General features: G+C 34.6%; 1 protein-coding gene and 1 non-coding gene across 2 annotated transcripts; one reads left to right on the forward strand and one right to left on the reverse strand.

The window, feature by feature from the left end:
- Positions 1 to 41: 41 nt before the first annotated feature.
- On the forward strand, positions 42 to 7,299 carry LOC111059569. Its single transcript, XR_005571839.1, has 2 exons — positions 42 to 819; positions 6,125 to 7,299. It is a non-coding gene; the product is annotated as an uncharacterized LOC111059569 (transcript).
- On the reverse strand, positions 6,384 to 27,892 carry LOC111059570 (kinesin-like protein KIF3A). Its single transcript, XM_039432888.1, has 12 exons — positions 27,744 to 27,892; positions 23,909 to 24,133; positions 22,260 to 22,465; positions 19,723 to 19,913; positions 19,069 to 19,208; positions 18,124 to 18,321; positions 17,266 to 17,449; positions 15,342 to 15,459; positions 14,348 to 14,528; positions 9,848 to 10,084; positions 8,812 to 8,937; positions 6,384 to 7,696 (listed from the first exon to the last, which is right to left on the reverse strand). The coding sequence occupies exons 1-12, from the start codon at positions 27,747 to 27,749 to the stop codon at positions 7,571 to 7,573; spliced, it is 1,938 nt and encodes a 645-aa protein (XP_039288822.1). The 5' UTR covers positions 27,750 to 27,892; the 3' UTR covers positions 6,384 to 7,570.
- Between the last annotated feature and the right edge of the window lie 6 nt (positions 27,893 to 27,898).

A 27,898-nucleotide genomic window follows, 5' to 3' on the forward strand; every position in this document is an offset into this window, starting at 1 on the left:
TTTCATATTAATTTTTCCTTTTATTGTATGGTTCTTATAAATGACCCTGAAGAGCATATTTCTCTTGAGACTTACAATACTATTATAATAGAGGATATTTTTCAATCTCAGATTGAGTTGTTTGGTAGTAATGATAATCAATCTTACCTGAACATTATTCACGTAAACATAAGAAGTTTGCGAAAGAATTTTGATGAGCTGTCATACATTATCAGTAATTGTTTATTAGAGTTTCATATTATTATCCTCAGTGAGACTTGGTTAGTTGAAGAGGATGATTTTGATTTTAATTTGAATGGTTATTCAGTGGTTAACAATCCATGTAAAACAAATAAATGTGATGGAATTTGTGTCTTTTTCAAATGTAATTTTATAGTAGATGAGTTGGATTACGAAATAAGAGAATCTAACTCAATTCTTTTGAATGTACAAGTGCCAGGTGCGAAGGATAAGATAACACTTATCGCTGTTTATAGGTCTCCTTCAACCAATGTAGATAATTTTCTCAATTGTTTGAATGATTGTTTGTATTCTATCAAAAATAAGCCCAATATAATTTTTTCTGGTGACTTGAATATACATCTGAATAAGTCTACGCTTGCGACTAATGAATATTTTGGAATTTTATCCTTGAATGGTTTAAAATCATACATAAACAAGCCTACTAGAGTTCAAAACGGCACTGAATCGATTATCGATCACATATTTTTAAAGAATTCCTCTTTCAATCCCGACAATGTATTAAGTTCAGTAATAAAAACAAACATCACTGATCACTTTTGTGTCAGCATCCACTTTGATCTTTCAACTGACAAAATTGTAAGTAAAAATAATTCGTTCAATAAAATGAATTTCAATAAATTAATATTATCCATTGAAACTGAAAACTGGGATAACCTATTAGATGACAATTTACATGTGAATGAAGCAATGCAAATTTTAACTGACAAAATATCAAATCAAATTGAACTTGCAACAGTTACAGTAAAGATTCCGCATAAATTACAACCCCTTAAACCTTGGATTACGCGTGGTCTTGTACATTCGATTAAAAAACGGGGACAAATTGTTTAAAACACTTTCAAATCAGCCTTTCAATGACCGTTTAAGAAATGAGTATAAAAATTACAGAAATCTTCTTAATAAATTAATAAAACAGAATAAATGTGAGTATTATAAGAATAAAATTAATCAGAATATAAACAACTCTAAGAAAATCTGGGAAACTCTAAATGAATTGTTAGGTAGAAGACATACTAAAAAAATTCCCAAAATAGAAGCTGATACACTAAATCAACATTTTGCTCGCGTAGGAAAACTTTATGCTGAGAAATTGAAGTTAAATAATCCCATTGCAACAACATGTAATCATTTCAAGGACTCATGTGTGGAGCATTACAACTCTTTCTTCTTGACACCTACCAATGAAAATGAAATTACTGCTACAATAAACTCTCTAAACAATAACTCAGCTCTAGGAATTGACAATATTAGCAATAGGATTTTAAAAACTATTTCACCACATATTATAAAACCATTGAAGGTGATAATAAATCGATGTTTTGCGGAGGGTTTTTTCCCTGATTGTTTAAAATTGGCCAATATCATACCCCTACATAAATCAGGTGATGCTTCTAATCCATCATTATCGTCCAATCAGCTTGTTGAGTACTTTTTCCAAAATTATTGAAAAGTTAATAAAATACCGTTTAGTTAGCTATCTCTTAAAGCATAATATAATTCACAAGAATCAATTTGGGTTTCAGTCTAAAAAAAGTACAGTAGATGCAATATCTCTTCTAACACAGAAAATTATAGAAAATTTCAATAACAAAAATAAAACAATAGCCATATTTTTAGACCTAGCTAAAGCTTTTGACACTATTCCTCACTCAAAACTTCTGATAAAAATGGAAAAGTTGGGTATTCGAGGAATAGCCCTTGAATTATTTAAGAGCTATTTAAAAAATTGATTCCAAATGCTCAAAGTTGTTAATAAAACCAGCCTTGAACAACTCACTGATTACGGTCTTCCACAAGGAACAGTCTTGTCGCCGATTCTCTTCCTAATCTACATTAATGATCTTCTCAAGTTAGAATTGAAAAATGGTGTTTCAATCGCTTTTGCTGATGACACTTCATTGTTATTCAGTGAAACGAGTTGGGAGGATACTAAAAAAGCAGCAGAATCCGGACTTAAAATAGTAAAATCCTGGTTTGATGAGCATATATTAACATTGAACATAAAAAAAGTAATTTCATGTCTTTCTCCCCAAATTCTATAGGCCAGCCGCAAGGTTTGGATTTCATTAAAATCCATAATGTAAATTGCAACGATCTGATTGGATGAATTGTACATGCTCAAAGCTTAATACAGAACATCATGTTAAATATTTGGGTGTAATGATTGATCAACATTTGCGTTGGGATGTTCACATCAATGATACATGTAACAAACTCAGACATTGGATAAGTAAATTTCGTAATATCAGCCAAGTTAGTAATAGAAAAATCTCAAGACTCATATATTTTGCCTACATTCAATCATTTCTGCAATATGGAACAAAAATTTGGGGTGGAACATTCTCAATCCACTTGGAAAAACTTTTTGTAATTCGAAAACACCTTATAAGAGCTATATTGGGAAAACCCAGACTCTATCCAAGTGAGTACCTGTTTAGTGAGCTAGATGTTTTAACTGTCAGGCAGCTTTACATAAAAAATTTAATCATCTACATAAATAAACATATGAATCTTTTCAACCTGCGTGTTTCACCGTATAACCTCCGTGTCTCATCTATTACTTTTCAAATTACAGATACTATTTTATCAATTTGTAGAAAACAATTTTTATATCAGGTATCAAAGCTCATCAATGTTATTCCTAACCATTTTATCACTAGTAAATTAAATAGAAAACTGCTAATTGAAATTCATACATGGATAATCTCGAACAATGTAATTTTGGCAATGTAATATTAGGATACCCTATTCCACCCTCTAGGTTACCTAATAATTGCGAAGTATTGCTACAACGCGGACTAGCTACAGTCGGATATGGGTCGGGGTCAGTAGCCGTACTGAGGTGGAGTTACCGGACCTACACTTCTCCCTCTATCCTGATTCTTTACCCTCTGCTTCTTTCGCGAGATTTTTAATTTCAGGGGAAGAGTATTTGTCCGTGCCGTTGCTGGCCGATTCGGCCCTCGGCCTTTGGAATACAGGGTGGGTGTTAAGGGAGATTAAGATAACCCTATACAAGGAGACGGATCTGACTATCAGATCCCTACAAATAATTCTATTTATAAAGGTAGTACGCAATCTGAACCAACTGCGTGTTGACGGCGAGCAAGCTGTACCTGCAAGCCCGGAAAGAGGTTTTTCTATGGGGTTTAAGGTAAGAGCTATAGGGGTAAAGGTATGATGGATCTATGGAGTTGTTAGTTGTGTTCAAGATATAATTTAAACAGAGTACGGTTTAGGGTGTAAGCTATAGAGAATAGGGTACAGGGTCTGAGGTATAGCGTGAGGGTACACGGTACAGAGAATCAATAATAAGATTATTATTCTCTACAGCAAATAAATATCTGCTCAATAATCCGCAATCTGAGAATTGCGCTCTAGCTCTCAGCAAGCTGGACCTGCTAGCTAAATACAGTATGTCAATTTCAATTATGTGGTAATTAAAATTTAGAGGATAAGGCTTGAGGTGTGGGATTTCTGAGTCGCGAGCCTGCAGCTGCGAAAGGATCTTCAGCAATTCTGAAACTGCTAAACAGGATTTCCGCGCTAATCTGGTGATTGCGCGCCGGTTATTAAGGGCTAATCTGTGACTGCCCTTAAGGGTATGGGAATCACTCTCAATCGTCCGAAACGCTTTTAAATTAATAGTCAGTATGTCGACTATTATGAGAGGATAGAAAAGATTTTTCACAGACACAGTCTGTAGAATAATATCGGGAAGACAACAGTCTGTCGTTGTCAGGGTAGGAAAGGAGTTTTCCAGGATTTTCCACAAGGAAAATATCGAGTCAGAGACTCCTAATTCAGGAAAAGGTTTCAATGGGCTTTTCCAAGCAATAACCAGTCTAAGGGCTACCACAAAATCGATCTCTAATTTGCAACTGAGATCACGGGAAAATTCGTGAATTTTCCACAGGGAAAACCAGCAAATAATATTTACTATTAAAGAAGACAGGTTTCTAAGAATTTTAGAAAGGATTCGCGGGTCTGAAAACCCGCGACTAGGACGATCTCGAATCTGAAACTGAGATCCTGGAAGGATTTTAGCACAGGAAGAATTAAGAGAAGGAAAGAGAAAGGATGTCGCAATCTAGGACTTCGACAAGGAAGTTCTCAAGCTGTACCAGAGTGCTAGAAGGATTTTAGAATCTTCCTACTAGGAATTACAGCAAGTCAGAAACTGGTAAGCAAAGTTAAAATACAGGGACACTCTATAGTATGAAAACTAAGCAAGGAAAATTTACTCAAAATGATAATAATCTCGCTACAAGGATAAAATTAATCAAGAAAACTATTCTCAAGAAGGACAGGGATTTTCCCACAAGATTAAAAATTAATTGAGAAAAACTATTCTTAAAAGGACAAGGATTTCCCTACAAGAATAAAAATTCAATTGAGAAAAATTATTCTTTAAATTGAAGGCCACCTTACTACAGAGAAGGAAAAATATACGGACTACCAGTCCTGACATACAATTACCTGAATCGACGTGGTTACTGATATGGAGAATAACGAACCGATACCCACTTCCCGTATTAAACTCAAACGTCATAAAGCGACAGAGTCGAGACTTATAAATTAAGTACTCAAAAATAACCCGCTACAAGAGCCTAGTTAAATATCCCACTCAACTGTTTGTAGCACAAACTTAAGATCCCTTACAGGTTTCAAAACCAAAGGATAACTCATTCACCCCCAGTGATACGAATTTAGGAAAAATAACCGACAAGAGATAAAATCCCCCAGGAAGTTCTATCTTTGAGTTGTCCAGAACTCGTCCTACAATATCCTATATTAACACACAAAAATAAAATAATTCCCCTAGAAATAACTAGTACCGGGGAATGTTGTAAGGAGAGGAGATTTGCGACCCGTTCACACGCTCAACCACCGAACAACTGCCTCTCTCCCAGGTCTCCTTGAAGCAGTACAGGGTCGCTGAAAATTAGGAGGCCGTGGGAAAAGAGATTGCTGACCAATGGGAGTCTCAGGAGACGATCACGCCACTGGTCATGTGACAGGGTATGAATCAGCTGATCCTGATGCTCAAGGTGCAACTATGATGACAATGCTACTAATTACTATACTAAATTAGGCCGGTAAACAATATTTCTCACCAGAAATTCGTGAAGAACGATACCGACTCAACTCGGTAGTCGCCTATCGCTTTGATGATATGGCTGCTGCTGCTGCAATACTAGCTATTAGAACGCTCAAACCAGTAAACAAAATCTGGAAATTTCTGGTTGTGATGAATCTGTTGCAGATGGAACAATAATGTCAGCCAATTTCGATGTAGAAAACAGACCAAGAAGACAAGACTGGAGTGGACAATTAGTTGAAACAGGAATGTTCTATTTTTTCAAAACAAGTTTGATAACTCGCAGTTTACTACAGGGAGGGAGGTAAGTTTAAGATCAATTTTAATAATAAATTTTTACTTATTAATACTTGAGTTACGACAAAGCAGTCTGATTTTTATTATTAAAAGTTATTAGCTTCTACACTATCTTTCAATAATAAAAATCGACAGTTATGTCGTAACTCAAGTATTGAAAGCCTATTAGCTGAGTAAGTGAAAATTTTCTTCCAGCAAAAGCCTAAAATGACTGTTTATCTCTGAATTTCCGTCTTTGTAATGATGAATGAAGAAATGAAGAATAATAAATTCAAAAGATAGATGATTGAACCTTAAAAAATCCATTTATATCACAGGATTTTTCAAGGTTCATTTTCAACTCTATATGTATAAGACATATATAAGTATGTATAACTGATTTAAATATTGAGATCCGCATAACATTATCACAATCATTATTCTTGGAAATACCTGAAATATGTTTAAAATCCATTCTGTATCTAATGGAATGTCGTTTTTCAGGATAGGATATGTTGAAGTCCCAGCGAATGATAGTCTTGAAATTGACACAGAATTCGATTTGCAAGTTGCTCGAGCTATATCTACAATCTTCGAAGGTACTTGATTAGGATGAAATGCACTGCTCGCTTACAAGTCAACTAAGTACTAGTCTAAAAGATATGAACAGTGTGCATCAATGAGATCCTTTGGCTGTTGTATTTCTATTTTACAAAATCATTTGTACTGACGAGAAAATGATTGATTTGAAAGAAATCTCCAATTCCACATTTTATAAAGATGTATATTATATCTATTGATTAAATAAGTTTTATATTGCGTAAACAAATCAATGACTCTTGTGCTTTATTCAACATTATTCAGCTAAGGTAACATTCAAAAATTTATATTGGAATGTAACAGCTATTTTGAATAGGAAGTTCAAAAAAACAAAGATCTCATAGAAAAGTGAAAAACTAGACAACTCAACAGAATCAGTTAATTAGTACAAATATTTCAAAAAAAATTGAATATAAAAACTAAAATAAATACTCTAATTTCATAGTATTTGTTGGAAATATCTAATGTGCTTCCATATCACAAAATAAATATTTTTCTTAAACATACCTTACTTCAACATAGTTTGGAACTAAAATGCCTTTTCCTAAGTATGGTATTGCACATAATATAGTTTTATTTTAATATTATCTACAAAAATGTTCAGATGATTATAGATCTCGGTTGTAGATCTATGATAGCTGGGAATAATCGTCTGAAACTTTGGGCTTTTACATAATCTCTAGAATTTATGAAAATTTAAATTTGTTTGAGAACCAATCTGGGTTTTTAAAAGACTAGAATCGTATTATTTTAACTATAAGACTCTTCTACTAATTTCATTTATAATCGAAATTCAATTTTAGTGTCATAAAATGAAACTTAGTAAAACTATTTGGAGATGAATTTCTCACATATCTTTCAAATAATTCTAGCAAGAATAATGTTATTCAATTTTTTTAAATGATAATACATCACTCTCACCACCCAGCATACAATATGAATCGAGTGAAAAGTTTGAAAGAATTAAAAATATCAAGTACTTGAATTTTTCAAAGCCTTCAATTCTTTTGATATCATTATTCAAGTTAATCGTGTGCTAATCCTACTAAACACTAACGATACAGTATAATAAAACGTAATACTGAATAGATTGTAGGTACAACCTAACTAAATTTGATTCTTTATTTCCATATGAGAGTTGTTGATCATTCTGTCTGGATCCACTTTTATTTTTCCACCCTTTCTAAGAATTATGCAAATTCTACTGTAATTCAGTGTTTTCGAATTCGTCATAATTCTAAGGCACAAAATAGCTATTATCTATGTACATCAGATAAGAATGATCATTCATGCATTTTTGTTGACTAGAATATTGCATATTTGTTGAATATCTCGAAGTGCAGAGCAGAACTACTGAAGAATCGCATTAACAGATCGATTGGAATTGCTAGATTTTGCTCGCATCTTATTTTTGGAATGACTAGTTGCGTAGTCGTCGTAAGTTAGATACACAGAGGATAGATCTGGCTGGAAAACCTGAAAATTTGATACGATTTTTATAATGAAACAAACTAGTATAGCACATGAATCAGAATTTGCATTTTAATTTCAATAAATTGATTAGAAGAAATGTGTATGAGAACAAGAATAAGGACATTACAACATTACTTTAAACATTAAAAATAAGGACATTACTTCGTAATATTCTGTATCGAATGGGCACGTTAAACTGTCGGTCCCGGCTGAAGTATGACAGTCGTAAGGCCGGCCCATTGATGACTTAAATGATTCAGGCGAGGTGGAACTTCCGTCAGGAACTCCACACCAATAAAATCCATAAGAATATTATTATTCTGTCACAGAATACAAATTAGAACATTGCTGTTTTGATCCTTTTTCATCTACATACAGTAGGTATTGTATCATAAGCAAAGTGTATTGTTGTGCATATGTCACTAGTCAAGTCATAATTCAATTGAACGAAAGAACAGTTTAATATTTTACAATAAGAAGCAAAACATATCTCAAGAGACAACATTCGTTGTATTGGGGTATCAATAACTGGGACATTAATATAATCATAACTGAGTATTAATAACGTACAATGAGATATTAATAATTAATAACGGAGTTACTTCTACATTGAGTCTCAAGGTGTAGTTCAAGGGCATTCAAAATAAATACTTTATATCAGAAGATTTGTTTGTTGAATTTTAGTTTGTAAATAGAGAATGAATGAGAAATTACTATCAAAGGAAGAGCAATAATAGCTGTTTGGCATATTATTTGATGCAAAAGTCCTCCATTATTCTGCCAAACTTAATGGATTACTGGCGTGAATTTGCCAATAAAGCACAGTTACGATCGACACTTGAATAACTCTCAACCAACGTAAATAAAGCTAATAGCAATAAAACCCAAACATCTCTTTTCCCTTTCGTTTTCTAGAATCTAAAATATAACTAGGAAGAGTAATAATGCAATTAAGTTAATACTATTTGCTGTACTTAGGTTTATATAAAACAAATCGAAAAGTTTCGGGAGTATCAGTTTTGGGCTGTGTCTGTTGTTCCTACCTCAATCATTTCAATAAATTGTATATAATTGGATCAATAAATAAATAAATAAAAATGGAACCGTGTCGAACTAACCTCTTGACTCTGAGCCGAAGTTCTCTCATTGGCTGACTTGCGCATGTTGTTTCCAGTGTAGGCCACACACTTCAGTTGCCACTCTCCAATGTCCTCATTCCAATGTGAATGTCTCTGGATAAGTTCCTGTAGATTTGGAAAAAAACAATCGGTATTCAATCAAAATAAAACAACTTAGTTGTTATGAAATGATCAATTGATAGGTAGGTTATGAACCAATCAATTAATTTACTCAGTTTAAGCTGTTAACTTAATTTTATGAATTGTGAGTGATATAGTGATGCCTCACCACTCGCTTTGGCGCCTGGTGTCTCACTGGTGAACTGTAATACGACCACAAATAAAGTAGTCTTGAATGGAAGAATAATGACAAATGTGATTTGTTTACTCATTGATAAGGTGGAGAAAGATAAACTATTTTTATAAAATTAGAGAAAGAATTTTGAGCTGAGCCAGTAGTTCCTTTTTCAATCATTCATTATAATTATAATAAATAAATAAATGTTAATTTCCCAGAAAACAACTAAAACTACTAAATCAATTACAGAAAATATTAGATAGTTTACAATTACATACAATAGTTAGTTACAATAAAAATTTATTATAATGTGTCCTCTACATTTTTAGTGTTTTCTGTGTGGAAATTGACCTACTCCACTATGGCGTACCATGTTTTAGAGTAGGTTAGATAGGCTATTAATATACACATTCATTATGTGTATATTAATATCAGTTCTTTTGAAAGTATGTAGAGAAAAGATAGCAATCCCATGGTATAGGGCGTTTATGTTCCAAATTTCACCGTTAACTCAAAGCCTATAGTCCTAGTAGTTCTTTTTTGTGAATCTATGAGACGCTGATAGTCTCTCCTACAGTGCCGTTCTTACACTCTCACCCGGCCAAAACAGTAATAATAGACAGTAGTCGGCTCAAGTTAACAGAAAATCGGCTTGAAATTTGGAACATACACGACCTACCACCTACTATCTTCTTATGCTTTTATTCTCTATGGTATAAGTCAATAAATAATACCGACCTTATACTTTTCGGGAATGTACATTTTGAGGAGGGCCTCCTGCAGACCCAACTCCTTGTTGAGCTGTCGCACGTTGTCCAGCAGACCTTCCATCTCTCTCTGGTTCTCGGCGCAGACGTCCTTCTGCTCAACCTGAGCGTCCCGGATCAAACCCTGCAGCCGCTTCAGCTTCCGCGAAATGCCCACCGCTTCCTCCTGCAGACTCGAATACTTCTCCTCGATGTCGATATGCTCTGCCTGTAACAGAACCAAACATAAAACATGTGCACAACTATTTTGGTCACATAATTATTATTTATCAAAACTTTTACACAAATATTACCATTATCTATTCTACACAACTTTTATCATTACTTTACCATACAAAAAAACATGTTTTTGGACTCAGGGGACCTTGAAACGTATAGAAAACTTGAAATTAGGGTACTGTAAAATCTGACAAAGCATTTATTGGAACGGTTTCACTTGTTATTCGTTCCGCTACTACGTAGACATCATGTCGTCATCATGTCTGTCTGTCTGCGCGCTGTGTCTTTCGTGCGTCTGCGCTGACCAGTGACGTCTCAGTCGCGGTTTTTTACCACTGCTCTATCAGCTGGTTTTCTATACTTTTATTCGTATTTTTTCGTCGGATTGTTTGCCGTTGCAATTTTAATATTTGTGCTATTCGATTTTTTAGAATTTAATCTTGTCTTTTGGCATCTTACCTTTTAGATATTTGCCACTTTTTCAACATACGTTTCCAAACGTTTTCGTACGTGGCTACATTTCCGCTTTCCCCTTTTTCTTACTAGCGTCTTTGCCTTTTTGCTGTTTGTCGTTCAATGGAGATAGTCGGGTGTGCGTACCTTACGCCCGGTCTAAACCTTTCATCTGAATTCATCGGACTTACAAAACGTTTTTAAAGTGTGAATTATTCTTCAAATTAATTCGTTTGTCCTATTCTTCAGTGTGATTCAATTATTCATCGAGTTCTTCACTCAGTTACTCTGTTAAAATTGGATAAACTTTGTCTAAAATTGCAACCTCGTGTGAGCGTTTCATCGCTATTCATTTGATCTACAGAACCTTTTTAAAGTGTGAATTATTCTTCAAATTAATTCGTTTGTTCTATTCTTCAGTGTGATTCAATTATTCATCGAGTTCTTCACTCAGTTACTCTGTTAAAATTGGATAAACTTTGTCTAAAAGTACAACCTCGTGTAAGCTTCAGTTGCCATTTTTCTACAATTGGCTTCACCTCGTGAACCTCAAACTTTCAAGTGCATCATCTCTACCGTTTGGAAATCAAGCCAAAAATTCCACAATTTGAAGATCGGATTATTCGTTTGGAATTCTACTCGCTCCAGCCTACTTTTCCATTGGGGGATTCGCCTGCTGTAGTGGACGTTTCCATGCTTGTCATAGCATGGCCAGATCACTTCATCGCTTGCTGATGTCCTGTTCCTGTTGGTATTGCGGAGTCATTGCCTGTCTGCCTGGCCGCATCTCCTCTTCAAAATTTTATTCAGGTTATGTAAATCGTTCTTTTCAATTTTTATTTACGTATGCATCATTATTGTTTTATTAATGTCTATCTTGACATTCAATTCACTAAGGCTACCGACGCCTATTAATTCATTGGATTTGACAGCTACCCTTGGCTTTACAAGTGACTCATTGAGTCCACTGACGCCTACTTATTATTTTATTAATGTCTATCTTGACATTCAACTCATTGAGGCCACTGACGCCTACTTATTATTTTATTAATGTCTATCTTGACATTCAACTCATTGAGGCCACTGACGCCTACTTATTATTTTATTAATGTCTATCTTGACATTCAACTCATTGAGGCCACTGACGCCTACTTACTATTTGATTAATGTCTATCTTGACATGCAATTCACTAAGGCCACCGACGCCTATTAATTCATTGTATTTAACAGTTACCCTTGACTTCACAAGTGATTTTCTGAGGCCACTGACGCCTATATAATTGTATTCAATTGTAGCAATTATTCTTTGGATTTGACAGCTACCCTTGGCTTTACAAGTGATTCATTGAAGGCCACTGTCACCTATTACTCGTTCTAATTGATGTCTGTCTTGACATTCAATTCATTGAAGGCCCATGTCGCCTATATTTACCTGGATAATCTTCATTATATTTATTAGCTACCCTTGGCTTTACAAGTGATTTTCTGAGGCCACTGACGCCTATATAATTGTATTCAATCGTAGCAATTATTCTTTGTATTTAACAGTTACCCTTGACTTCACAAGTGATTTTCTGAGGCCACTGACGCCTATATAATTGTATTCAATAGTAGCAACTATTAATTCTCTGGATTTGACAGCTACCCTTGGCTTTACAAGTGATTCATTGAAGGCCACTGTCGCCTATTACTCGTTCTAATTGATGTCTGTCTTGACATTCAATTCATTGAAGGCCCTGTCGCCTATATTCAACCCGGACTGTCCTCATTGTATTTATTAGCTACCCTTAGCTTTTAAGTGTTATTCTAAGGCCAATAACGCCTATTAATTGTTAGGTCGAAGTCTATTTTGACATTCAAATCACTGAAGGCCTATGCCACATATATTTTTTATGTATGCTATTTGCTGAGCATTTTTTACAGCTTATTGCCATTTTTTAATCATTATTATTGTACCTTAGTAATAACTTTCATTATTGCCCTCAAATTATATTCATTTCAGGTATCATTATTAATACCTTTGCATTATTGCAATATCATTAATACCAATATCATTAATAATTTAATATCATTAATACCCTTGCAGTTATTGTCAGACCTCAATGGTCATTAATGTCATTGACCTAATTTCTTTTAAATGTTGTAGTTCTCTACATTATTTCACATGTTGTAATTTCCCAAGATTTGACTCATTGTTTTTGTATGTGGCCATCTGCCTATTATTATTTAAGGATTCAAAGACTTAACCTACTTACAATTGCCTTTGTATGTGGCCATCTGCCTATTATTAATTTATTGATCTCAAAATATTTGATTCAATGTTTGTATGTGGCCACCTGCTTATCATTATTTTATTGATCCCAAGATACTTGATACAATTGTTTTTGTATGTGGCCATCTGCCTACTATTATCATCTTATTATTATTAAATCTTATATTGTTGATTCATTTAGTCTTTTATTGGCGTACTTACCACACTTCAAGCTATCAGTATTTTTATGTACAGAATTCAAAGATTTATTTGTAGGTATTTATACCAACTATCATCCACAGTCCACTGCCCTGCCCTTGGATTCTGTCAGTACCTTAATTTTCTTTGGAAAGCAATACTTTCCTTACCACTATGGTAATAGGGCAAGGAAAGTAATTACGATTATAGAGTAACCTACTGTATATTCAAAAACGAAGAATTTTCAAAACTAATGACAGTTACTGTGAATGTTATAGGCAACTGAAGAAAATTGATATTCAACACTGTCTGTATGCTCGAGCTGTAACAAAAACGCACTTCAAATAATAATATGCTATTACCCATCAAACTATCTTACAAAAAGTATTATCCTTATACATTTTTAAAAACTTGCAAAATTAAGGACAGTCATTGTAAACTATTGCTTGAACATAATAAAATATTTTATAAAAAATTGAAATTGCAGTCTTGTACTCAAATGAAAAATGACTGCAATAACTTGACATTACAAATCACATGCCAACAATTCATAAAATTTATAACTGTTGAAAATGTGAGTGGTGTAGCCACGAAACTTTGGTGCTCAAACATGAATTTTATATTTTATTTTTCATTTGAGTCTGCAATTTTTTGACATTACAAATCACATGTCAACATTTCATAAAATTTAGAACTGTTAAAAATGTGAGTAGTGTAGCCACGAAACTTTAGTGCTCAAACATGAATTATTATTCACCTTGCATTCATTCATGAAGTTCCACGATATTCAAAGAGATTCTATAAAGTAGTTGAACATAATATGATAAGATGTAGTTTGTACGAAAACAAAATTGGAAAGTCCAGATAGTTTAGTCACGAGAAAAAAAGGTCAACCTATTTCCGTGACTGAACCATCTATTAAATAGATCAATTTTATGTGCATGTTTTATTTGTTATTCTAGGGAAATTTATTTGGGTAAAAAATGCAATCAAGTAATTAAAGATATATCTCATGAATTCTTGACAACTGCATGGACAGCTATAGTTTGTGCAAACCTTAGTTTGCAGCACGAGGTTCTATTGCCAATGTTAAAGAGCACACTGTTGCCGTTTTCATGATTATTCTATCAAGAAAAGCCTACGCTATTTTTCGCTCTTTCTCTCACACAATTAGCTCGCAGGCTCTCTGGATTTTGTGAAATCTGGCAGCACTGTACTCCATAAGAGCAAAGCTGCAATATAAGGTTTGCACGGACTAATCATGAAGTACTGAATTGGGCTGTGGCTGCAGTAAATAGCAAATCAAGCTGCAAAGCTGCTTTATCACAATGGTGACAAGGTGACACTTACCGATTTCTGTTCCAGTCTCTGTTTCAACATTTCCTCTTCAGTTTTGCGTTTTTCCAATTCTTTGGCTGATTCTTCCAAAAGTTTCTCTTGTTCTTCAGCTTTGTCCAAGAGATTTTCCCCACCGACCAGTATTTTCTTCTCCAAACTTTCCAACTTTTCTTGCAGTTGTTTATGCTCGGTCCTGAAACAAGATGTTGCTGAAAGTTAACCCATGAACAAAGACAAACAAAAGACAGCTAGAGGGCAAATATTGAATAATATTGAGTTCCATTATTTCATTTTACATCCGGTACATCCACAATCACGTAGGAAAAATAATCTATTTCAAACCTCCTACCTGCTGTAACCAGACTAAGACTGCCCCTCCAATAATTACCACTTTCATTAACCATTCATTCTCTTTGTCATTTCCCCACCCTTTAGGCCTACAAGCTTTTAGATTCAATATGGATTCTCACACAGTAGTGACAGTGAAATATAATTTACATAAGTTCTAATGGGATAATTCATACTCGCTAGGCCGGGCTGAGTGGAAATAATCTAATTAGAACTTGTGGTGAGTATTATATTTTCACTGTTGTGTGGGAATCCAGCTTTAAAGATCTCAGATGGCTCAGTGAGAGTCAAATTTTGGCTCAACTCAACTTACGCGACTCAGGTCGAGAAGAGACTCGACTCTAGTCGAAAGCATGTGTTTCCAAATGGTGACATCGCGGAGACTAGAATCGACTTGTCTGAGTGTCACCATTTGGAAACACGTGCTCTCCACTAGAGTCGAGTCTCTTCTCGACCTGAGTCGCGTAAGTGTGAGTTGAGCCCAACTGTTGAATTCTAACATCTCAACCACTGTTTTCAAAAACTTTTTATCTTTTTATAATTTACAAAAGATTATTTCGTTTCTACCTGGGGATTGCTCCAAGAATTCAATTATGATATTTAAGTAATATTTTTCCAATTTATAATAAAACAATTCATAGAAGGAAGTCATACTTACATAGCCAAAGCCAATTCTTCCTCCTCTTTTTCACTGACATCTTCAGCTTGGTTAATCTGTAGAGCGTTCTTCAATTTAAGTTTCTCCTCAATATTTACATCATCGTCCAATTCAGCATCTTCAAATTTATGAAAAAAAGAATTAGTTTTTGAAAAAATATATAGTGAACATAGAAAATTGGAGCATAAGTATAATAAATTCAATTTATTGGTTTCTACAATATTGTGAGGAGAGGATTAACCTACATCTTCATACCTTACTTCTTAAAAATAATTGTTTCAATTATTTGAATGAATTCAAATGAATTCAATTTGAATCAATTATTGATAACAAACTGATCAATATTGTTGCAAGTTGAATAAATAAGCTTACTCAAAACATTTTTTAAAAAGTTTACTTCTAATATTACGAATGATACTTTGTAGTTAGGCCTCATGAGCTTTTTGCTTATGCCTGGGTAATGGAAGGTCCGAGGGAGATTTGATGAGATAATCAAACGTCCATGCCTACCGGCGGGATTCGAACCCACGAACAGGTAGCGCTAGCAGACTGAAGGATGCAACTCCTTTATTGTTTATTGTTTTTGAAGGGACGGGTTCAAGGATCCAAAGGTTCAAAGAACCCCACACGTCAATCGAAGCTTATTGTGTTCCCAAGTAGTATGTTAGTTAGGCAAACCAATACCTATGTCCTTTACAAGAACCAGGAGTTATACTAACATCCCATTCATCACCTGGTTGCAATCCTTGTCGCAATCCAGTGTGATAAGCTTGGCAGTCTCTTCAGACTGATTAGTCCTCGTGACCTACGTTCCACTCCTGGCCTTCTTTGTAGGTCCTTCCGCTGAGGGTCCTACCTCTAGGGCGCCCGGCCACCATTGACTCAGCCTCTTGACCCACATTTGTGCCTGGTTTTTCACCCATCACTGGTCTCTTAGGTTTTTTCTTTTTGCCCCTCCAAAACTTCGCAGGGTCGAAAGCCTCACCTCTCCCAAGAAGTTTTGCCTGAATGGCCGCCCTTCTTTGAGCAGTTGTGAGTTTTGGCCTCTCCACTCACAAACTCGTGACCTACGTGAGTTCCACTCCTGGCCTTTTTGTAGGTCCTTCCGCTGAGAGAGGGGACGCCAAACTGCCTCTAGGGCGCCTGGCGCCCGGCCACCCTCGACTCAGCTTCTTGACCCACATTTGTGCCTGGAGTTTCGCCCATCTCTGGTCTCTTGGGTTTTTCTTTTTGTCCCTCCGAAACTGCCCTGATGGGGCAGATCCCGTGGGTTTGAAGGCAAGGCAACTTCTGGTGTTGCCTTGAGGTCCAGTTTAGTTGCCTCCTACGACAAGCATGGATACTGTGGGTGAATTCTGGTTTTCAACACATTCTTGAGTACGATGATCGACTCAAAGCTCCCCCAACCCACAGGGGGCTGCAACGCCTTAGTCGTCTCGGCTATCCTGACCGACAAAGATTAATTCATCTCCAAATTTAGTGTTGAATTGGACAATAATAATATTTTTTTCGGATATTCCTTTGATTAAAACTATTCATGCAGAAAAGGCATAGTCCATTCTTCTCATCGTCATGACTGGTTTTAAATAATAGGTTTTATATGTACTTTTGTTAAATAATTATATTTGTAACCTAAAGATTTATTTTCATGAAGATCAGCAAAAACGAGTATTTTTTGGTTCGAAATAAATACAGTTTTGAAAGATTTCCAAACATTTCGTTTTGGACTTCCACAATACTTTTCTAACATGTAGCGACTAACTTGTGATGTAGTTAAATTTAATCACTTTCAATTATTCTATACAGCATCACATTGGCATATACTCCGTTATCTATCAAGCTGCATCCTTTTAGATTTCTGATAAAGTATTCTAGATTTATTTATTCCATTTTAATATAGAAAGAGAAGCCTAACTGTGCTCACCAAATACACCTTCTTCGAGCTGCTTACGTAAATGTTCAATTTCAGCTTGAAACTGACGAAGCAACGCATCTTTTGGATCTTCGTTGATGCGCGCCTTATTGCATATTTTCTTGGCTCTACTGGCATAGCGCAACGTGCTGATTGTCTCGTCGTAGTTATAGGCAGCTGGGCCCACTGTTGCACACTACAAAATAATAACAACATTGATAACGAATGAGTGGAAAGACACTACATCCCTAAAAAAATATTTGAAATGGTTGTATATATTTTCTCTTTTTTTTCGTCATACGGATCTGCAGCAAGGGAGCAGCTTTCGACTTAACAAAAGGGTCATTTCAAATATAATTTTTGTTTGGAATGTTAGACTATTAATCTTCAAACTGGATTCCCACATATCAGTGACAGTGGACAGTAAAAATGTAATTTCCACAAGATCTAATTGGACTATTCCAATTTAGCCTGGCCGAGCGAGTAATAATCCTATTAAAACTTGAGGAAATTATATTTCTCAATTTTTCCCATTTTTATATAGGAGCAATGGATTCTTGATGACTTATAATAAACGTATCAATCAGTTCTAGTTGTGGGTCTATAAAAATTCCAGGTGAAATAAAAAAATCAACAATTCATACCTAAATTCTTAGAGAAAAAATCCTAGGTCAATTATCATTTCAAAACTCCTCAATGAGGTAGTCCGATTGTAAATGAAGCATTCAACTAACTCTCATCATTAGAAGTTGTAAAATTAGAGGAAACAAAGAAAAGTTTAAAGCCCCAATTTGAAAATATATCCTGATCAAGATTTATCAAACTGATGTTGGGTAAACTTTAATAAGAGATAACGAAATTGTCACTTACCATAACTGTTTTTGAATTTCCACCGAGCGAATCTTGTAGAATTCGCGTCAACTTAGAGTTCCTGTAAGGTATATGCGTGCATTTACCATCGACCAAGGCTGAGATGACATTGCCAAGAGTGGACAGCGACAAATTGATTTTGGTGCCTTCTTTCAGCCTCTGTCCGGTGGCCTCAGTTTTACTCTGCCTTTCACAGCCCTGAAAAATTCGCCATATAAGCGTGTTGTTTGAAACAATCACATTTTCTTAACCTATAAAATGTATGATAAACTTTATTTTATATTGAAATATAAATTCCACATAAACTAAGCCTCTCATCTAGATGGTTGAATCTTAACAGATTTTTTTAGATATCTAGAATAATATAGACATTCTATTTCCATAACTATACAACAAATGATGGCAATAATTGGGAGAAATAAAACATGGTCTGTAAATTTTTAAACCAAAATCTGTTGCACCAAAATTTGTGGATTACTACAGTAGTTCAGAGTAGTAGGCTAGAGAATTTCTACTACAGTAGTCCGACAATAGGATTATATGTTAACATTATTCCACTTCAAGTTTAATTCAAAAGTTAGAATGGAGATAAAAGAATATAAATTTAGATAATTGATCTATATTACATTTTCGAGAAACAGTTATTAAAAATCTTGAGAAATAACGTGAAAATAACCTTTTTGTGAAATTAAACACATGATAGCCCTTCACTGTAAGAAGAATAACATTTTTTATACTTCTAGTGAAAGGTTACACTATTTCCATTTCTACTCAACAAATTTAACTTCAAACAAGGAGTGGAATGCGAATTTCAAGATTAAAATAAGACAAATGAATACATCAGAAACACTGTAATCAACCAAGCACAATTCTGTTATTTCTTCACAAAGTTTACAGGTGCAATATGGAAAAAATTAATTAAAATTCATGAACTTGTAATCTTACAGCTAGATCAACAAGATGCAGTCGTCCCATCTTGACATGTTCCTTCCCATCTGTATCTTTTTGAATAGTTTCAATAGTTATATTGAATATAGCATGAGATCTTGAGCTATGGGTGTTCATGGCCGTGGCACCAACAACGCCTGCAAGAAATTTAACGAAGAATTTCAAGAGACTAGATACAATACAACATAAAATCCTGCTATAATTACTGAACAAATTCAAGAGATTAGACACTAAACAGCATCAATTCAAAACTAATTAACTATAGTGAGAAATTTACTTTACAGCAAAACATCCTGCGAGAATTTGTTAAAGAATTTCAAGAGATTAGAGACTAAACTGACTATGACAATATTCTATAGCAACTTATTTTTATTGTATCAAACTTTCTTAGTAAAACTATTTGAAGTGCATTTACATCAAATCTGGTTTATCAAACAAAAAATATTTATAGTCGGTAATCTAATATATTTTTATTTAGCTTTTATTAGTTATAACATATTCTTTATACATGTGCCGCTCTTTCTAAATGAATTCTAATGAATATTGCACAATGTTGAGTTTATTTCATTCTTCATTCATCATACCGAAATAGATGTTACTATTTGTCTATCCAATCTCTGCAGCACTGCAGAAGTCCATAAGTTTACTTACGATTTTTATTGCCAAGTGTCATGATGCGGTCCATATCATCAGCATTGTTCACTACGAAAGTTGACAGGTCTTTTATATAAACACCCACATCCGGTCTCTCTTTAACGTCCAATCGTGCCGTCGGATTTTTCGACAGCAGATCTCTGATTTCCTCATTGTAAATTTCAAAATAAGATACTCTAACTAGAAATCTAGAAAAGAAAGAGAGATAACGTATTATAACATAACAGTAAAGAGGTATGTGTATAATTTTGAGAAAAAATTAAGGCATAAATCGAATTTAAATATTAAGAAAAATGATTGCGTTTGAATAAATATTTACAAGGGCATCATCCTCAGAGTAAAATGTGAAAGATAATTTAGAGCATCTAATATCTTTCAAGTCAGAAATAATATATTATGTACACAAAAAGAACAACATGTGGTTTGATTTTCCAACGAATTGACATCGAGAAGGTAATGCTATTTAGTTCACATACAATTTTTGGGCAAAAGTACCTGATTAGATCACTAGTATGACCTCGTATCTTTACAGAAGCCACGCATGTTGTTGTATAAGTACTGTTGTAAACATGTGTTGCTTCTTTAAAGATTAAACTTCAATTATTATACAACTTTAAGTATTCTTTCATTTGTTAATAAACAAGTAAAAATTACATGAGCTGAAATAAAATCAAAACAGAGCTCATCAGGCTCTAAAACTGTTTCTCTCCCAATTTTTTAAAAAATCATTCCAAAAATAGTGTTGAGTTTATCCTTCCAAAAGTTTTCAGTTTCAACACATTTCAAAGCTTCATGAATATTTCAATTGAATTTGAAAGTTTTCTTGAATATTTTTATAAACAAATTCTGAAACTTTTGATCATTACCATCTATAATAATTATGATAATATTCTTCAACTTCACTTTCCATTACGAGCTGCTATACGGACATGTCGGAAATGAGAATTGTAAAATTGAGAAAGGAGAACCAACACTCGCCTGCCAAATGCCACCATGAGAGGTCCCTAAATATTATAGAGCGTAATACCTTGCTATAACTTGTAAAAATTTAAAGTTAGATTGAATTATTAAATTTCTTATAAGACTTTGTGATGCTCTTATAAAGCAAAAGTCATTTTCATTTTTTAAATAATTTTGTAACCCCTTGGAAGAGACGACTCCGGCTACCATAGTCCAGGACCACCAGGAGTTGGATCGACATCAGCAGCTCATAAGAAAATTTCGACACGTGAGTGAGAAATATTGAAATAGTGACAGGGCGCCCTCAGTGCTTCGAAATTACATAATAATCAAAGCTAGCTCGTCGAAAGGGTTTTCTTATAAATTAAGAATTTAGTAAAAAATACTTGCGCAAGTAAATGTAGTATTAAAGGTATTTTATTAGAAGAATAACGAATAAATCCACATATCAGAAGTTCTATAAATCAAAGAAGTATAAAATCTAGGCTAGTAATACATATTCATATGATCTTTAATTTCTGCAATATAATTTGCGATAGTTTGTTGTAGCTCTGATTCACTAGATGAATTGCTCTATTTATTCCGTCAGGTGCCGAATCTTGCATCCTGAGATAAAATATATATTCATTGCAAGAAAAATCTATTAGATACTATAGAATTTAATATATATATATTTGGATTATTGGTTGCCAATTTATCAAGTTGATTTTAAGGAAACTATTTTTAATGGAATTGTCCAAGTCGACAAGTATTAGCAAGCTTATATCGCAGCTACATACAAAAGGATGCATATGATTATAAAATAAAAGCACATGGTAACGTTTCGTGCTATAAATTTAGAGAATAGTATTTAGCCTGTGATATTTTACTGATTTTGATTATGTTCTATTTTTATATTATATATTTTTTATCGCTCTTTATATTTTTTGCCCTGATCTATTTTTTGCAATATTTGTTAATATATGTATCAAATTGTTTATGGTGTGCAATTTATTTTAATTCCTCAATACTATAGGATAAATACCATATATATATATATATATATATATATATATATATATATATATATATATATATATATATTTATTTTTTTAATGAATTATCAGAATTATAGTGGAAGCTCATATCTGGGCCTATAAAGATTTTTATGAGACTATATCCTATTAAAAACCACGACCTAATTTTTATAATTATATTAAAATATTTCATGCTCTACCGACTGATGCCAAGCAGGAGGCTAATCGTTATTTAAATATAAAAAATAACGTGACACAACATGGCGTCCGAAAGCGCTCCACCATGTTAGAAGAAGATTGTGGTAGTACAACATCTAGCCTATTTATTTAGTACATATAACTACCACAATATCACTGTGGTAGTTCACACCACCACCACTTCACAACTTTCTTTTGCTGAGCGTGATGCCCACATGAGCTCTAGGCTTGTGCATGGGTAATGAGACGGATGATAATGAGAGATTAGTGGACCTACAGTTTTATGTGGGTTCCGAACAAGGTACTCAAGTTTAAATAAAATTATAATAAATTGAAAATATAGTGAAATGTTTGAGCGACCTGGTGCCTTCGTTAGATTTAGCGATATGGCCGAAAATGTGGGCGAACGAGTTGGGTATGATGCCCTTCTCCTCAGGCTCACTCCTGTTACCCTCCATGGTGTAAGTCTTTCCGGTGCCCGTCTGTCCGTAGGCGAATATGGTTCCATTATAGCCAGCAAGCACTTTCTCCACAATAGGGCGCGCTGTCACGTTGTACACATCTAGCTGAAAATTTTGCAAATAAATCAATAAATTTTTTATTGAAAAAAAGACGTTTAAAAAAATAAGACGATTAAAATATTATATTTCTAGTTCTAAGAATATTACATCTGTATTTAGACTAATAATTTTTTTGTAAGGCAATAAAAATTGTAATAATTGAATGGTATGGGAAGAGTGTTGTGCTTTTTCCCATGATTGAGAGAAAAAGACGTTGATGACTTCAATACCAATATATTTGTTCAAAATCAATTAAATTTACAGAACCAGTATCAAAATAGTGCATTTGAATCAGGTATCAAAATCTTATCTTCAATTATGGAGTGCTAGTGAAGAGTAACAAAACACAAAAATCATAATATTACTTCCAATATAAAAATAATATTATATAACATGATAGGCTAAACTATAATATAACTCATTAAACTACTGTCTATCGCTTTCTGGAGATTAGTCTAATGTCCGGTTTCTAGGACTCTTATTAAAGGAAACTAATGAACCATTAAATCTATATAAAATTAATAGGTTAACTGATCCATTAGATTTAATAAGTGTCCTAGAAACCGGGATAAGAGTTGAAGGATTCGACAATAAATTGGACGCTGACATAATGTTGTAGAATTTTGCCATAATGGAATAAAACCACAATATTTTGTTTTTTATCGTTATTAAAAATCCTTACTCTTGGTAGAAAGGCAGTATTGTGTTTTTATTTCATTATGATTTGGGAATAAATATAAACAAATGTTAGTCTTACTTATCAGAAAAATTGTAAATAATGTTAATTGCATTAGATAATTCCCACATGAAATCTAGGCTTGTGCATGGGTAATGAGACTGATGATGATAAGCGATGAGTGGACCTACAGCTTTAGGTGGATTCCGAACCAACGGGAAGAGCTTTTCAAACTCATAAATGGCATTCAGTGGAGTTCGGCTCTCAAAGTGGTCAACCTTAAAAGTGGTAGCAGGGGAATGGAGCTCAACTTATCTTATCGATAGCTTATCAGCGCAACCAAATCGTTTCCCATAACAAACTATCAATATTGAACTATTAATAATAAACTGTTGTTGTACTGTGATTAAAATTTATTTGATTTATTTATGTTCAATGAGATAATGGAGCAATTCATTACAAATTGATTATAGGGATACCTATTATTTAATAATGTAGTGTTTCTAAATTAATGTAGATTTAATAGTCTTCTGTATTAGTAAAGTAAACAAATGGAGATGAAACAAATCTATTAATAAAGTAAATGGGGAAAAAGATGAAAGCCAAGATATTACCAGCTTCTCTCCATGTTCCTGTAATAGAATATATTTGTCTAGCTTTCCAAATGCTGATGAGTTTCTCCTCATACGCAGACACTTTCTGACATTCAGAAATCACTACTATTAGTGCAGTTATCAAATTCTTGCATAGAACCGCTTAATTCATGTTCTTACCTGCTTTGAATCAATATCGAAGACTGTATCGAATACGAATGTCCTGGGTGTGTCACTTGGACCAGCCTGTGGGTTTCTTACAAAAATTTGACCACTGTAACTGTTGACAGTTGTGATATTAGCATATCCACATTCTTGCTCTTTAAAACTCAATGGTCGAACTCTTATGACAACCCTCACATTTTCTATTTCCTCGTTTTTCAGCTCAGCTAATGAGAATTTGTTCTGAAAGAAAGATTTACGGTTTGAAAAAATCAATATATTTTATTATGAAGAAAGCTTATAGTAGAGGATATAGACATAAGGTAACTAATAAATAAGAACACATAATACAATAAGCGTATATAAGTTTTGTAGATGGAACAAAAATGTGAAACATCTTGTACGGTATGCAATAGTACATCATCACAAATACATTAGACCCAAGACCCCTGTCTTATATCACGGTTCAAGATCAAAGGCTCAAGACCTCTTATCTGAGACTGAAGGTCTAATTACTAAGCGACAACTGTAGCTGCACTATATTGACGACTGCTGTACTCTTTTACTGTATATTATTGTAGGCTACAGCCGACATGTAAAGACTACAATAATATACAGTAAGCTTGATGACTTTGTAGTCTATTACTATTACTGCGCTGTAGAGTGTTGACAGTACCGTACGTTTGATTGGGTTTCCTATTCGATCAAAAAAACGACCTACTTTTCTGAGGCTTCAAAATTTTGGTGTGATTCAGCATTAATAGAACAACTTTAGAAATTTGATTTAGCATGTTCTAATAGGTATTTTGCGGTGCATTCACTTATTGTGATTTGCAACTGAGCGAAGGATTGAGGATGCACCTAATCAATGCAAGGCTGCCTGGGATGTGATTAATACCAACAGATTCATGACACGTAATAGTATATTTCGCACCTAGGGCCGAAAATGAGACTTTTCCGGCTCGAAATCGGTTTTCAAGTCCGAGGCCGTAGGCCGAGAACTAGAAAAGATTGAGAGCCGGAAAAACATTTTTTCCCGTGGTGCGAACGCTATTTTTCGCCACACAGAAAATAAACAATATATATATGAAAATAATTGTTTATTAAGCACTTCTGAAAGCAAAAGTGGAAGGTCATAGCTCTAGCAAATCTGAGGTAATCTGAATATCAAGAAATTGTCCAAGTATTTTTATTTTTTATTCTGATTTGTTTAAATAACCTAAAAGATTATGTTCAATTATGTGGGAGGTTGAGTTTATACTTTTTTATTCTTTCAAATGACAATAAGATGATATTATTATAAATGTTTTAATTATTGAATAATAAACACAAATTATGGAAAGTTTTCTTATCAGCTGTCTTAGCACACTTGAAATTTGGCCAATCTGAATGTCAATGTCAACAATGCTTGTTGTCGTCAACTTCGGAAGTTTAGGTTAGAAGTTCTATCCTACTCGAATTTCCTACCTGAAAATCGAATTTGAATAGTTTATAATATATATTTTATCTGTATTTCATTCATCCAAATAAAATGACAGTATATTATTGCAGAATACTTTATTCAATTCTAGAAGCATAAACTAATTCCGTTTCATAAACTATTTGTAAAAACGTTCAGCACCATGGATATTGCCCAAGTAGTTCCAAAATTATCCACCAGGTTTCGTGATAAACGCAGTACTATGAGGTTTGAGGTTAGATTCTATTATACTTAGAAAATTGAATTTGAATAGTTTATAATATCTTATTTGTATTTCATTCATCCAAATAAAATGATAGTATCTTATTGCAAAATACTTTATTCAATTCTAGAAGCATAAACTGATTCCGTTTAATAAACTATTTTGTAAACACGTTCACATAAAATTAGAATCAGCTGACTTCAAGGTTATTTTACAGCCCTAGGGCCGTAAAAATTTTACCGGCCTGGTCAGAAAACAATCACATTCGGCCTCCATATGACGCACGAAAAACAGCTCATTACATGCAAGTGGGGCGAAAAAGGATTGACTTTGCAAGCCCGGATGCCTTCAATGACTTCTTTGTGAGTTTGGTTCAGGACATAGTAGGTTCCCTGCCGGATGCTGTCATTGATCCGATTGTTTTGTTGGAGGGAAGAATCCAGCCGGGACAGAAGCATCTCACCTTCTTGCGCCCAACCACGCCAGCTGCCTTGAGGAAAATTATACGCTCCTTCAAGCCCTCTAAAAGCCCAGATGTGTTTAACACGTCTGTGAGCATGCTTTGAGAGGTTGTGAATGCCATTGCAATTTCTCTCTGTGGATCTGTCAAAGAGTGCTTGAGGTCTGGAAATTTTCCTGATTTCGTGAAGACTTCAAGAACTGTCCCAGTCTTAAAGAAAGGTGATCATGAGAGCCTTCGTAGCCTCAGGCCAATCTCCATAACCCCTGTCTTTGGCAAGGTGATTGAGGCAGTTGTCAAGCCTCAGCTGGAGGCTTCCTTTGAGAAGAATGGCCTGTTCTTCAACATGCAGTTTGGCTTCCGAGTTGGGAGATCAACAGTGGATGCAGTGGACCATGTTGCTGAGCGGTTTGATGCTGCCTTCGAGGATGGTGAGTCTCTTGCTCTGTGTAATCTGAGCCGAGCCTTTGACTGTGTGGACCATCGCATTTTACTTAGAAATCTGAGTTTAAGACCCTTTTCATCTTGGGATCATACCTTTCTAGAAGGACTCAGCTTGTCTCCCTCAGTGGTGCAAACTCATAGATTCTTCCGATGACGTTTGGTGTTCCTCAGGGATCAGTGCTGGGGCCTACACTGTCCCTAGTCATAATAAATCACCTGACGACTATGATAGCTTTTTGATGTTTCGGATAACACATCTCTACTGTCGTCAGATGATAAGCTTGAACGGTTTTTGGAGGCATCTGCAGAGCATCTTCGATCTGCCACCATGTGGTTACTGGCTAATCGATTCCATCTGAATGAGGACAAGACCCAAAGGACAATCTGCAGCTTGTTACGAGAAATGCATGACCCTCAGAATCTATTTAAGCTGCTGGGTTGTTTATTGTACAGTAGACTCAACTGAAACATTCATATACAGCAGGTTACCAGCCGACTCTTTCGCATTTGCTTCCTGCTGCTCAAGATGAGGGGCCTGGTGACTGAGAAGTATTTTTTAATTATGTATCACGCTCTCTTCCATTACTACATCACCTATGGATTGTTCCTGTGGGGTCACTCGGCAGGGGCTGTTGATATCCAGAGGCTGCAAAAGAGTGCTGTAAGAATCATAACAGGCAGCGACCATCTTGCCCACTGCAAACCGATCTTTGTTCACCTTGGTCCAGGCTACTGTGACGGTCATCAGCCATTAAATCCTCCTGTGCTTGGTGTACGTCAAGAGGATACAAAATACTCTGGATGCCTGTGGTGACATTCACTACTACAACAGGCGCCTTGAGCTGTTGGATGTCCAAAGGAGACGCCTCCACCGATCACAGGCAAGTTAAAGGATCACTGCCATGAAATTTTATAAGCTGCCTCCTGGTGTAAAGCAGTTGAAAAAGGCCGCCTTCATGAGAACCGTCAAGAAGCTACTTTGTAACAAGGCATAGTAGCATAATATGTGAATGGATGCATATGAATGAGTAATGATTTAAATTTTTATTAGAAGTTATCAACTGTTTGGATCTACCATATGAATAGTTGTGAGCTTAATTACGTGGATTAAATTCGAAGTCTGTTACGCCAATGATCCTACAAGTGTCGGTAATGGATGAAGCAGAATGTAAATTGTTCCTAGGTTAATGATTTAAACTAAAAAAATTCAACGATCAAATTAATACTTTTTAAGAAAAAAATCAATTTTAGTCAAAAAGATACTCACAGACATGTTATCAGCCCTGAATCCTTGTGTTTACTCTTTTAAATTTGAGCTAAAAAACAGTTGAGGTTTTTTATCACAGAGAATTATTCATTACAAATCACAGCTCACAAAACAATCGAAAAATCCTAACCCCAAATCCAACATAAGTCATACAA

Source organism: Nilaparvata lugens, chromosome 7 (assembly GCF_014356525.2).
Source record: "Nilaparvata lugens isolate BPH chromosome 7, ASM1435652v1, whole genome shotgun sequence".
Taxonomy (NCBI): Eukaryota; Metazoa; Arthropoda; class Insecta; order Hemiptera; family Delphacidae; genus Nilaparvata; species Nilaparvata lugens.

Bases quoted from the DNA above. Each gene is read 5' to 3' on its own strand.
- LOC111059570 (XM_039432888.1), bottom strand. The intron at 17,450-18,123 runs GTAAGTGACAAT...ATTATTTTGTAG, and splicing joins GAAATTCAAAAACAGTTATG to TGTGCAACAGTGGGCCCAGC. The intron at 10,085-14,347 runs GTAAGTGTCACC...GTTCTGTTACAG, and splicing joins AGAGACTGGAACAGAAATCG to GCAGAGCATATCGACATCGA.